At 41.9% G+C, this 14,393-nt stretch overlaps 2 protein-coding genes across 7 annotated transcripts in view; one reads left to right on the forward strand and one right to left on the reverse strand.

Annotated features, from left to right (window-relative positions):
* GABRB3 (gamma-aminobutyric acid type A receptor subunit beta3) overlaps positions 1-1,348 on the reverse strand; it is a 211,302-nt gene extending 209,954 nt beyond the window's left edge. The window contains exon 1 of the mRNA XM_071547731.1: positions 960-1,348. Within this exon, the coding sequence (XP_071403832.1) occupies positions 960-1,060 (101 nt within the window). The 5' untranslated portion in view covers positions 1,061-1,348. The remainder of the gene's footprint in view (positions 1-959) is intronic.
* GABRA5 (gamma-aminobutyric acid type A receptor subunit alpha5) overlaps positions 1-9,283 on the forward strand; it is a 58,738-nt gene extending 49,455 nt beyond the window's left edge. For all 6 annotated transcript variants that reach the window (XM_071547754.1, XM_071547761.1, XM_071547770.1 and 3 more), the window contains exons 8-10: positions 5,258-5,410; positions 6,646-6,857; positions 7,782-9,283. In XM_071547754.1, the coding sequence (XP_071403855.1) occupies positions 5,258-5,410; positions 6,646-6,857; positions 7,782-8,084 (668 nt within the window). In that variant the 3' untranslated portion in view covers positions 8,085-9,283. The remainder of the gene's footprint in view (positions 1-5,257; positions 5,411-6,645; positions 6,858-7,781) is intronic.
* The last annotated feature ends 5,110 nt before the right edge of the window (positions 9,284-14,393 follow it).

Here is a 14,393-nt window from a genome sequence, read left to right on the forward strand (position 1 = left end):
AGCGTGTCCGTGGGACCACGTGGCCACAGAGGAGGTGCAAACCCCGAGGATTCCCGTTCCCTCTGAGGCTGCAACCGGAGGCGCCAGATGTGGCAGCATTAGGGAGGCAAAGAAGCTTTAATCCCAGGGCGAGCATCCACGTGAGCCATGCCTCCCAGCTTCTTAAGACTCCCACGCAAGGGCAGCCCTGAGTGTGCATTGGTGGCGGTGGGGGAGTCCGGGGGTGGGGGGGAGTGGGGGGTGGGGTCGAGTAGGGGGGTGGGGTCGAGGCCGGGACAGGGGTCACGTGCGCTCAGTAGGACGGGGAGGGCTTAACCAGGTTACACAATGCACTCCACTGGAGAGCATTAGTGGCATACAGCGGGGCGGGGAAGATGGGGAAATAAAATAGCCTGCTTTGAAAGGAAGGGGGATTTCCACCGCCACTGATTGCTGGGGGTTTGGGTTGGGGAAAGGGGCAACATGTCCAGCAGCAATTCCTGCAGGAAAAGTCAAGAGTCTGCTGGTGGTACATTGTATCCCTGGTGAAAAATGATGGGCAGAGTTGTAAAGGACAAAGTATAGATGAATTAGGAACCTGTTACTATCTGCAGGTAATGTATGAGATATCAAAACAGATACAGGTACACCTGCACACAAAGTTAGTTGGACTGAAACATAAAGATGTATAAAACTTTGTGTTCCAACTGCCAAATAAAGAGGGGGCATCTGAGCTTGCTGCTCATGCTCTAAACAGCACATGCAGTGAGGGAAGGCTTGCCAGGGGCATCCACTAAAAACTGCCATCTCCATCCTATAGACCTTCATTCCCTCCCTTGCCCATTTCAAGAGACACAAAGCTGCTGCTAAGGCAAAGATACCTAAAGTCAAGAGAAGCATGTAGGCAGAGCGGTCAGTTCTGCAGAAAAAGAATGAGTACTCTATCTCCCATTAAAGAATAAAGACGCTTTTTTCCTTACCAGTTCACCATCATAGCCGCGTTGTTTTCTGCAATGAATGGCAGCTCCCCTCTCGCCTTCATTGTTGCCAAGAAAAAGATCCAAAGGATGTACTGGAGCATCTCCTACAAGCTCGTCCTGCTCCTCAGAGCAAGAAAACTATCCAGCTCAGGCAGTGAGTGCTCCAGCGTGTCAGCTCCAGGCCACTTCCAGTTTACTGCTTTACCTGTGAAAACTCCTTGTACTCCTCTGCCCAAGAAAACAGGGGACTCTTCAGACAAATCCCAAAGTTTCTGCACAGTAAACACCTCCTGTATTTAAGATTTATGCTAATAAATTCTTGGTTTTCAACGTCCAGATTTTATATTAATGTCCTGGGTTACATCTGGGCTGGCTGGATTCTGATTGCAGGGTGGATCACAAAGAGCAGGACACAGATTGTAACCAGGGATTAGCAAAATACAAAAATCCGATTTTGCACAGGGAAAGCATCAGTCAACGATGGATTTTCAGGACTTCATCAAGCTCGTAGGAGGCCAGTAATCAGCATTACTTACGAATGGTTGTTGAAGGCATTTCTTCCTTCTATTGAATTGTTGAATGTGAAAGAGAAAAACCAAATAGCTCTTGCATAAATCCAAGTGCTTGGATTTTTTGTGGCTTTTAGGGCATACAAGTGAAACTACACAGCCCTTACAGTTGCATAGATGAAATATTTGTGTATGCCATAGGTAATTTATACTCTTCTTTCTAGCAGACTTTCTTTTTTTTCAAAATGGAAATGCCAGACCTGCACCATCCCTTGGGATTTTGCTGATTTCTGCTGACTTTGGCTGGCTTCTCAGAAAAAATATCCTGGCATTCCTAATTCATCAACCAATCTTGAAATTTGGAACATTTTAGCCATGATACAGAAAACAGCTCTGACATGGGTCACCTGTTTGGGTTTTTGGCTGTTTATTGTATTTTGTGGGCTTTTTTTAGTTTTTTGGTGTCATTTTTTTTGGTTGATTTTTTTTGTTGTTGTTGAAGGTTTTTTTGTGTAGCATCCCCAAATGTCATTCCCTGAAAGTGAAGATATTTGAATGCTTACACTGCTTCCAAAAGACCCAACATCTGTTATATCCTGATGGTACAAGTGCTGAAAACAGTTATAGGATTTGAGTCCAATTGGATCTTGCTGCTTTCCAAAAATGGTTGCCCAATTCTGTTCCCCGTACCCACAATCTCTCATAGATAACTCAGGATCTGCAAAACAAAACATAAACCCACTCTTTTATATTCTGCCAGCTGGAGCCTGAGTTCTGTAATATCCAAACTCTAAATAATAAAAGAATTGTTCAACTCTTCATTTTGCACCAAATAATTCTGATTTATTTCTTGAGATGAAGCTTTCCCCTGCATCACTATAAAAGGACACACATTTTTCACGGACCAAAAATATTCTGGATGTCAACATGGTCACGGAGGTGGTGTCACAGGCCTAATGTCAGGATCTTGCCAGAACAGCCATTAATAGACCTGGGTTCAGGAATATCCAATAAACAAACAAGCTTGGGGTCTGGTCCAGCCTCACTAAATTACTCAGCTGAATCTAAGCATAATGGTGCTGGAAGGATGCATGGAGGATCCTGGAAAACTTCTAAGCATGATCTCCAGAATTCCATCAACTAGATACCTAAAAAATACTGTAGCAGTTTTAAAGCACAAAAACTCAAGACCAGCAGCACAGAGTAGCATAGCTCTGTGAAGAAATGCAGCCATTCCTGCTCTAGGGTTTGCATTAGTACTAGATTTGTTATTGTTTAATAACAGTAATTTGTTTTCTGCAGTGTTGAGTGGACTCCATCAGGAACAGGATTCTCTTTTAAGTGCTACATAAACCTATAAGAAAAATTAGCTCTTGCTCAAGAAAGCTTATGGTTTAAGGATAAAGCGTGATCTTACAGAAGTAAAAGGGAGCTTTGTCATTCCAACAGAGCCAGTATCTTGTTCTATATAAACAAGGGCCGACTCAGGCAGCTTTTAGCTTCACTTTAAGCTGTGGTCCCAGGGCATTAAAAACCAAACTGTGGGGTTTTCTTAAGCCCTATGTCTGCTGGAGGAAGTATTCCCAGCATAGACATTTTTGAAAGGGACAGCATGGGAAATCAGAGAAGACTGGAAGCAAAGCCAGTACAAAATCAAGGTGCTATCATTATTTGAATGGAGACAAAAATTTCGATAGGTTACAGAAAATGATAAGGTATAAATCAGCTGTGGAGGGCCATCAAATATAGGCATTCATTTTCTGCATTTTAAAAGGGAAAAAAGGGGGTCCTGTTCCTCTGCTGAAGCTGTGTAGATTTTTTTTTTTATTCCAGCTCTGAAATCATACTGTCAAAATTGATAATGCACATCGTCACTCTGTTGCAAGCAGGGAAACTGTGACTCAAACACATCCCAGTGCAGTAGCAACTGAGAAACACATTACAGGTACACAGAGCCTGCTGGCTCTTGTCATATTTTGTGGGTAATCCACAAATTAAATAGTCCTAAGTAAAGAGCAAGTGGGGTTCCTCCTGAGACCACTGCATGGTCAACATCTCTGGTTCAAAATTACTCTAAATGGAAAGGAATTAGGTGACGCTTCAGAGGGGTTTTCTCCACAGTTTCACAGCATTCACTGTCCTTCTCATCACTCTTCAGGGAATCATTTCACCAGAAAATCACACTCCAGAGAAAGACATAAAGATTGAGGCAGGATGTCAGTTAAGGTACTACTGTGTTATTTCAGTATTTCTATCTAAAATCCTCAGCATGAACAAGGTCTTTAAAATGGATCCCGAATAGCAGAGATCTGTAGCATAACATAGCAGTGTAGCTATACCTGCAAAAACCCTTTCACTGTAAACCTGTTCTCTGCTAATTAGCCATATTGTCACTTAGAAATAATCTGCCAGATCTAATTGCTTAGCAATGCTGGCCACAGCTCAACTTGGGCTATTCACTCAAGGCAGAATCTGTCTGTTGAAAATTTCCTTTTGTGGCTGGTGTATAGAGACTAACAGTCAAGTCTTGTGACAGAGATTATGGCTATAGTTGTTTTGGTTTTGGACAGCATTATATATTTCAGAACACGCATTACTCTGATTCATCAGTACCCAACTGAATGATAATGATGCAAGCTTTTAAATTAATTTTATGTCAGTGTGAGTGGAGAACTGCTAGGGCTTGAAGGGATGAGTTGTTTTTTATTCTTACATTTTGTTTTTACTCTTATTTTTCCTAGGCAAATAGTAGCATGCATTTAGCTAGCAAGATTCTGGCTTTGAGGAGCAGTTACCATCATGAATAGCCTTCAGTAACAACTATTAGGGTTTTCCAACAGTTTGAAAGAGCTGGTTAAGTTTTTATTTTTTCTGAACCATTAGGGAAGGTGACAGCTGGTCTGTCGATTTTGGAGTGCATTTTTTTAGGCTTTTACTGAAATTCAGAGGAGCCGATAAAAGACAGATTAAGGCAATGCTGTGAATTTGGCATATAACAAAGACATGGAATTTAGCTCTGCTGTGGCAGCTTTCATTGAACTTTCCACACAGGCAGTACAATATTCATTGCACAGGTGAACAAGACATGACACAATGTCTATCCAGAAACAGATTATTTTTCCAAGGGCTAAAGTGTACCAAATTCTAGGAAAGCTGCATGCACTAGAGGGTTTGTTTGTTTGTTTTCCTGGAGACGCAATCTTGAAGGATTTGGGTACTCAAATCAATAAGACATCCCAGGATCCACATGCAAAGTGGCAATTTTTGCTGCAGACACTGGAACAGGCAATCCCTGAAGTGTGGTGCAGAAGGTGTCTGGACCCATTTTCATTCTTGAAAACTGATGGCATGGCAGTAACAGTTGCCTTAATGAGGTTGTGTCCTACTGCTAAATCAAGTTTCTAAGAGTAGAGGGCCTTAATCGTTACTATGGTATGAGAGTTTGTAGGAATGAGTCAGAAACAGGCAAGGGCTGAGGCAGTGCCAGCAAGTCAAGGATTTTTAAGCCTGTGGACATCACAACATTCCAGGTGCATAAGAATTAATGCAGCTTTTCAGTGTAGTATAGTCAATCTTATCTTCTGCTTCTGGGGACTGAATGTGAAGACTATGAGGATCTAGCAGCACCTCTGTGTCAAGTCGTGGTTTTCCACAGCACAGAAATCCAGACATTTTTCATGCAGTAAGACTGGCTGAGTGGTATCCTCAAATGGGTGTTGGAGCTGGCCTCTTTAAGTCCCTAAATCAATAAGCCTTATTTTACCCACATGCACATTTTTCTCCTTCTAGGTGAATATACTATTATGACAGCCCATTTTCATCTGAAACGAAAAATTGGTTATTTTGTCATCCAAACATACCTTCCTTGTATTATGACTGTGATCTTATCGCAAGTGTCATTTTGGCTAAACAGAGAATCTGTCCCTGCAAGGACTGTCTTTGGTGAGTATCCACCTCTCTTCTAGAACACAGATAGGATCGGTTGGGCTTGTGGAAATCATTTGCTGTAACAAACCCACAGTTCACTAATGTTTATTTCTGTTGTAGATGTTTCCTCATTCTCTTCCTGTTTAAATGCAAGATTAATTTTTTTTTCAAAATTATGACAGAAATTGCTCAAGAATAAATTACATGAAATTTAAGGACAGAAGACAGAAGAATCAGATTGGTTCAATTTGTGTTGGTTTTTTCCATTTAGGTAAAATACTGGATGGTTGAGAACAAAAAGATAAAGAAATTATCACATTTAGTCTATAATCTAGCTAAGCATTTGAAACAGATTTCATTTCAAGACATTTTGTTTATCTCTGTTGTAGGATGTTTATCAGGAAAAACTGTGTAGAGGTTAATTAGTGACAATTATCTCTATTACTATCAAACAAATTAATATGAATTTGCATTTAGAAAATGTTTATTGGCTAAAGAAACTGTTATAAAAAAACCTTTGGGTTGTCATTAAATTACTTCATTTATCACTAAAGATTGCAGAAAATAAGCACTGTCATAAGTGAAGGTTGAGGAAATACAAAATTTTCACTAGATGAAAAATGAGGGGAGTGGGAACAGTTTATTATGTAAAACTTTGTTCAGCTGTCCTTAAAGGAGTCATTCTTCTGTATAAAACTACTGAAATCAGCTGGCAGTTTTGATCAAAAATGAGTTCAGCAAGTTGTGTGGGGAGAATTCAGGTAGCAGCATTGCTTTGCTTTACTCATTCTCCATTTAGAAATGTGTAACTGAGAGTTGAATTTTGTGCTCTTTGGGAAATCCTCCCACAGATGAAAGTAGCAACAGCTTTGTCAATTACTGGCCTATGGAAAAGGAGGAGCTATGGTCAAGGAAACCAGTAACAGTCAACAATTTCATATATGCAATCTCTATGTAAGAAAACAAAGTAATCCCACTTTATTCTAACAATTACAAACACTGGGTTTGTGTTACCCTAAAAATTCTTACTTAAATACACTATAGCTAGAGATAACCAGAACGCCACAGAATTAAATATCTGAGCATGGAGGCTTTCATTTTTTTCTTACTCTTTCGGACCATAATATGCCAACAGAGTGACTTCATGTGGCCTTCCTAAGTGTCCTGAACTGGAACCTTATAACTCATTAGGGATCCTAAAAGGGTTAGGAAACTGATCTCTTCTTCTTTTATTTTTATCTTCTCTGCAGGAGTAACAACAGTCCTCACCATGACCACCTTAAGTATCAGTGCCCGTAACTCTTTGCCAAAGGTGGCCTATGCTACTGCAATGGACTGGTTTATAGCTGTTTGCTATGCCTTTGTATTTTCTGCATTGATTGAATTTGCAACAGTCAACTATTTCACCAAGAGGAGTTGGGCATGGGATGGCAAAAAAGCCCAGGAAGCTGCAAAAATCAAGGTGCTTAATTAGTTTTTTAAATACCTAAAATAAAAATCAGGTGCTCAGCATAGTTCAAATAATTGAATGGTCAGTTTTAAGCTTCTTCATGAAAAAGTTATTTATTTACCTCATGACTTACTTTCACCTTCCTATAGAGGAAAATTTGCAGGGAAATATGACACTTTCTCTTCATGGAGGTAGACTACCAGTATCTATCATCTATATAAAGAGGACTTTTTATAGAAGGATATTGGGCATTGAGTACACGTGGCATGGGATTTCAGTGACCAGACTTCTGATAATAGCAGACTTATACTATGAAACATATCTTTGCAGACCCCTCCCTCTGTGCTTTCCTAAATAAATGGCAAAACTTAACTGAACTCCATGAGTCAGGGTTCCACCACAGTATCTGCCCCCCCAAAAAAGGACAAAAGAGTGGTTCTATGAAAATACAAACTTTTGAGTTTCATAATGAAACTTTCAGAATAGGACTGGCTTTTAGTAAAATATCTCCTAGAGAGAGCTCATACCTGCAGGCATCCCAGAAGAGCCAAAAGGAGAGGACAAGCTGGCAGGGTCAATGAGCCCTTCCCCACACTCTTTGCTGCAGCCAGGGGAGTGAGGTTCACATCTTGTTAGCTGTCCATGGGGCAGCAATCACTGCAGGTGCAGGACCACATTGGCCTGACAAAAGGAGCTGCTAAGGCGCATACCAGGTGGGATGCAGGTCTCAGCTTTCTCTGGCATCAGGAAATGTTTCACCTGAGTAAGGGCTACAAAATCAAGGCAGAACCATCTGTTTGGTACTCAAAGTCAAAATAGCCAACAGGCTTTTATTAGCAAGATTGATTATGGTGCTTAGCTTTTTGGGTTAATATCTTGAGAACATGCTTCCACCTTCTGTTCCTGTGGTCTAATGTTTTTTTCTTTACACTGCAGAAAAAAGAGCGCAACTTGCTGGGAAATAAATCAACTAATACCTACACAACTGGGAAGATGACCCCTGCACCAAACATGCCAAAGGACTCAGCCCCATCTGTCATCTCAAATGCTACATCTGCTCCAGCGAAGTCTGCAGAAGAAAAGCCTCCTGAAAGCAAAAAGACTTACAACAGCATCAGTAAGATTGACAAAATGTCCCGGATAATTTTTCCAGTGCTGTTTGGAACTTTTAACTTAGTTTACTGGGCCACATATTTGAATAGGGAGCCTGTAATTAAAGGTGCCAATTCTCCAAAATAAACTGAAGTACTCTGAAGCCACATGTGAGCCATACTTACAAAGCAGATGCTACCAAGGAAAATTTGAGATCCAGATGACTTTCTACATTTGGGCAATATTCTTCAGGAAGTTTTTTGCATGTTTAATAATATGTACAAATAATATTGCCTTGATTGTTTCTACATGTAACCTCAGATGTTTTGGAGACGATTATATTACTTACAGCAACAGGTCTTTATAAAAGATCAGAAGACATTGAACATGGCTTCTTTGCTGCTGAGTATCTTGCATTGATAGTTTACAAATAAAATAAGTTATATTTTTTAACTGTTCGAGTGTACTACATATCGTGGTTTTTATACTTCAGATGTACAGTCATACAAATATAGGCTTAACCTATATTTTACAGAAGAGCTCTACTATTGTCATCTGATAAGTTACTGAGTAACGCCAGTTGTACATGTGCCAGATTATTAAATGTAGGGCTATGTTTGAGCACCTTTACTAGTTACAGGCAGTGCATTGCTCCACAGATAAAACTGCTCAGCCCAATTTTCATTGGAAGTTAAATACAATGCACTAAATCCTACTGGGACTATGCTGTTTTTCACTGCTTGAGACTCTAGCTTGCAGTGAAATAACATAGGGAGAGGAATGCTACTTGTGCAAATAAAGGTGGTGGAATCTTGCACTTAAATGAAAAAAATTGTTTGTTTGGATTTTGCATTCCAAGAAATTTTCTCTAATGATTCTCAGTATTTATTCCAAAATTAAGTTATATTGCATGAAATTAAAATAGATTAGGAAAATACTTGTGCAAATAAAACTTTCAACAACAGCAGTAGACATTTTAATCAGGGCAAAGTAAATGATATTTGGACATTTTCCCAAGAAGAAGATTGTGTTATATTAGCAGAGATTATGCTGCAATAATTATTACTTGTTTCCCACAGCAAAAAACAGTCAGCCAACACTAAGTGTGGTCAGAAAAAAAGATGTACTTCATGACAGCAAGGTGTTTCAGTGACAATATTGACAGAAAGATCTTTGTACTGTCCATCTGAAACTTTTCTATAAAATGCCTTGCTGTTGACAATATGTTTTGCTTTCACAATGAGTGAGAAAATGCAGTCTGAGTTTTCAGCTCTTTCCTCCTTGGCATCCTTTAATTGTTCCAGAAGCCTTTGTAATCAAATCTTAATGTTTAAATAAAAAATACATTCAACATTTGATTGCAAAATGTCATTATTATACTGTTTATCCATTTAGAAAGACTAAAAGGTCATACCACAGGCACTGGAGAATTAACTGGAAAGCATACATGCATGCACTTGATCACATCTGTGCACATGACACATCCTCCCTGTTGCCCAGAAAAGTACACGTCTTGAGTGAAGACAGTGAATCCTGTTGTTTCAGAATTAGGTGCTGTCTTGCTATGGAGCATCAGCCCTGTAATCTTTTGGGGATAGAAGAGAGTTTGTGCTTCACTTTGAGGTGAGGGTCTCATCTGAGACTTAGGTAGCTGTCTGGGCTTCTTTTTTCTTCTCTTCAACCCTTTCATTCCTAAACATTGCCAAGAAAAAAATCGCATACATGTATTCCTTGCTGAAGATTTTTGTTTGATGTTGTGGAATGAGAAACTCACAAATGCTCAATGACAAGGGAGAAGCTGTGGGATTTGACAGGTGACCAGGTCCTGATGAAGGGGAGCAATGGAGGAATAGGCCTAGTGCTACCTTGAGCCAAGGTGAAGATGTGGATCTCTGTTTTCATGTAGGCTTCCCATGTGTCTTTGAGCAGCCACACTCCTCCTTGTCCATCATCCCTTTGGGGGATTCCTTTGGTGCTTTGGGAATCAAAGCCAATGATAAATAGCAGAGCCTGTTGGGAGGCAAAACATTATAAAGTCCCATGGCTATTTCTTGAAATGAGAAACTCAGAGAATTTCATGATAGAGTTTCATGACTGAGAAGGTCAGTGCCATCCTTACAGCATCTTCTCTAGGGCAATTCTGCTCCAGAGGGTTTCTGTGCTTTGTTTTATTTACTTACACCCAAGTCTGACTCTTACTCTGTATTGCTCAATATTATTTTACAGTCTCCATTGCAGGACTCAGTGCCAGGACCTCTAAATCTGATCTATTTTACTTACATGGAAAGTCTCATCTTCAATGAATATGGATCTACCTGCAAACAGCACAGTAGTATGGTGGCAGGATAAGGTTGTTTGCTTATTCTAGTAAACAATTTATTGGTGTTTACCTGTTGTATAGAGGACCTGATTATTACCTGCCAAAGGCATATGGCACCACAAATGTTCTGCACAAAAATCACTTCCAGTTGTATTGACTGCACTTACTGTGTTTGAAAGTAAAGGTGGAAAATAATGATTAGAACTCTTGCTAAATCAGGTTGAAGTTTCCTAATCCATGCTGAGAACTGAAATGGTAGAAGAAGAAGCCACCTTGCAGTGTGTGCTTGTGCAGGAGCACTGTCTGGCTTCTTATAGTTTGGAAGATGCTTCAATAAACTGACAGGTGCCAGACTGGAATACTTAAATGACACTGACTCTCATTACACAATACCTAACAATTTAAATCTCTCCACAGTCAGTGGAACTGTTTGTGTGGGAGACTATTGCACACTGAGATGGCATCTGGATTGTGGGAGATGTGAGCATTTCCCAGATCCTGGCTCAAACAAAACACCTTGGCCTTGTTCTGCTCCAGGCTGGAGTACTGTCTCGATGTGCATCAATCTCCTCTGGTTTCCCCTGGAAGTAGCTTGGGCTTTTAGGGGTGGAGTGAGCTGTGTCACTGTCCCCAGCATGGGTGAACTGGGAACCTGCAGGACACATTGACTTCACAGTTTAGTCACAGACAAAGAGAATAATAAATAGGAATTGTGTCTCATCAGGGTTTTTTCCTGTATACTTTTATGAAAAAAGAGTTGAAAAGTGAATTACAACAATTCAGCACCATGAAGTAAGTGTGTACAGTCTTCTGCCAAAATTTCTTACTAGCACCCGTTAAGAATGAAAGAACAAGGCAAATACAATGGAAAAGGTCTTTTATTTCTGATATTTGATCTCTGCCAACTTACTCCAAGGATGAATTTAAGCAATAACATGTTTTCTAAAGCTTAACCCTCTTCTGTTATTTCAAGTGGTGTTCTGCTTTCTTTCTAAATGGAATATACCTTCTGTGGAATAACTAAACATATTTGTATGAAGCTGAGAAAGAAATTATTTTATTAAATAATCTTGTCTTCCAAAAATTCTTGCTCAACATGTAAGTTAAACTTTTAAAAAAAACTAAAAACATCTGCTTTGTTGTTCAGTTTGTGCAGGTGAGATTAATGTAGCACTTGCACAGCTATTTGTGTTTGAAATCTAGACATAAAATCCTTTGTAATAAGGATGTATTTCCCCTGACACCCTTGCTTCTCAGATTGGAATTGACCAAATTGCTTGAACTCTTTATGGCTTTTTATATGTTTTTATGTCACTACAAATACTTAAGCACAGTTATTACATGGTGACTCTCAGATGACATCCTTGCTTTACCGATTTTGTGTCTTCCACTATGTTGTTATAGACTTTTGTTCAATTCTGAGGAAGATAGAAAGATTGGAAGTTAGATTTTATGAACCCCAAATGAATTCTGAAAGATATTCCTAGGATTGCCACTAATTTAAACTCAGGTGGAAGTGTCCTATTCTATAGTGCATTATTTGCCTTTTCATTGCCATCCTCAAAAACAATTATCACTCCTCACCAGTCATCATGTCTTAAAAGCCGCTGTCTAAATTGGCCCTGGCTAAAAGCAAAGTGGAAATGGAATTGAAAATGTTGATTGAAGGTACCAACTTATTTTAGTTAGACAAATTTGGAGAGTTTTTGAAAAATACTGATAGATTGCAACAGACTGGACCAGCAATGATAGGCTGGATTTGTAGGTGGGAAAATTATTACACATAGGACAAAAAACCCCCACATAACTTGTCACATATATGATAATAAATGCTGGAACCAGCCACCCATGGTAGTATTGACCTCTGGGTCTGGGTTCAGTTCTTCATTCACTACAGGCTGGTATTGACATCCTCAGGAAAATTGCTCAGGGGTCCATCTGCCCTCTTCTGCCAGCATGTGCATGTGAAGCTTCCGAAAAGCACAGGAGAGCCCTGTGCTGGAGGACAGAGCTGAGGGAACACAGAAAGTGTCTGGGCCTCTGAGGTTCAACTCCCTACCTCAAGGCAGAGTTAATTATTTATAGAAGCCGAGTAGCAGTAGCGACCAAGACCTTCACTCAGAATAAACTGGCTGTAGACTCTTACAAAATCTTTAATAAGCCTCCAGCTAGAGGACTCCAGAAGCTGTAGGACATGGATCTCAGGCCCTGCCTTGTATGCCTTAGAGCAGTCCCAGTTCTCTTCTGTGCTGTTCATGGTAGCACTGGGGTGCCAGGAAAACCACTATCAGGGCTCTCCTTCAACACTTAATCTCAGAAAAGTTTAGGTGTCTGAACTTTTCAGTGCTAGAGAAGGGCTCCCAGTTCTAGCAAATGAAGCACTTGATCTGTGAATGTCACTCCCTTTCATGGCATTTCCCCCCGTTATTTATGCTAAACTAGCCCCCTGCACAGCTACTTTCAGGGACTCATACTTTCCCCACTGCACAAGACATACCACAAAGGTATCCCTCAGGATGAAAAGATAATCTCCTTTAAAATACAATGAAAGGTAAGTGTGGATCAATTTTACTGAGCTAGAAAATGTAAACATTTTACTACCATTATAGGATATTATATAATGTTCTGTAAAACTGGATAATCATGACCCTTACCCGAATACACAACTTGAAAAGGCTCAGCAAAGGCAGAGTGTGCTTAAAAGCATACGAGTATGAAGAGGAGAAGCAAAAATGACTGAGGCATGAAGTGTGACTATGAATGGTGCTAAAGTATCTCTTTGGCATTAACACATAGCTTACTGAGGCCAACAGAAAGAAAACCTTAAACATCACCTTTTCTTTTTCCTTACAGCCTGAGGAGAAGGAGGCAATAACTAACGAATCATGTCATTCCGCTCGAGCCCTGGGGCTTGCTGGAACACTGTGAAGGTCTTCCCGGAGGCCTGAGCGACTCGATGGCCACTTATAGCTCCGGCAACAGCACACGGTTACCGCACAGGGGTAACCGAGCGCTCTGCCGCCGGCTGGAGGCAGCCCTGGGTACGGGCACCCGATCCCCTCCCGCACGCTTCCCACCGCCGCCGCCAGAGGATCCCGCCGCCGCGGCAGGAGGTGCCGAGGGCGGGACGGGGCTGGCAGGCGGGGGCAGAGGCGGAGCCGCCCCTGCAGGGAAACTACCCCCGGCCGCGAGGGGAGGGGTCCGGCAGTGGAGCTGCTCTCGCCACCGCTCTTCTTCAGTCACTGACGAGGTGTCTTTCCTCATGATCTTTTTGCCATGATACCATCTGGGTTCCTTGTGCCGCCCACCCGGGAGGTGGCAGAGGTCAGGCGGCCCCCAGCAGCCCCCGCCCATTGCCGGCAGAACGAGCAGCCCCGGTCCCGGCCGCTGCAACCTGCTCCGGTGCTGCAGCGTCGCCCCAGCTGTTCGCGCTGCCGGGCTCCCGGGCAGAGTGGTCGGGACTGGGCTAAGGTTTTATTTATTCAAATTGTGTGTGTGTGAACACACACATTTTTCTATCTGGCCAGCACAGGGGTAGCCGGCGATAGTGAAACCCCTGCCTGCATGGAGGACGCTTCCCGTCCTTGCTTTCCAAACGCCCGGGCACTGCGAACCAGGACGTGGGTACCGAGATCTCGGAGCATTAAGTGGTGTTTCCATAAGCACCAGCCCTCAGGAAATCTTCAGGTAGTTGAAATCTGTCTCCGTGCTGCGGTGCCGGCGGCAGTGCGGAGCCCGGTGCCGCTGGGACTGTAGCGGTAGCAGCGGGAGTTTCTCCCGTCGCTGAGAGGCGGTGGCTCCCCCGCTCGCCCCGTCCAGCCTCCTGCCCGCCCCACAGCGCCGGCGTTCCCACAAACTTCACATCAGCGGATCGGCGAGCGGCTTGACCGGCACATAGCTATTCCTGCTGAAATACAGGCAACCCCTGAGCTCCCGCCGTCCCTTCCCTAAGTTTTTCTCTCAAAGCAGCAGGCGGCCTGGATTGCACCCGCACTTCTCTGCTGGTGGCGGAAAAGAGCACAAGCCTTGTAACAATGGGTTGTTAGCAATTCGCAGTAACTGTAATTAGCCAAAGTAAGCACTAAAGAACTGTATAATCCAGTAAAAAGGCGTTTAGGTTGTAAAAAACCACCCAA

Source organism: Pithys albifrons, chromosome 1 (genome assembly GCF_047495875.1).
Source record: "Pithys albifrons albifrons isolate INPA30051 chromosome 1, PitAlb_v1, whole genome shotgun sequence".
NCBI classification, from domain to species: Eukaryota; Metazoa; Chordata; class Aves; order Passeriformes; family Thamnophilidae; genus Pithys; species Pithys albifrons.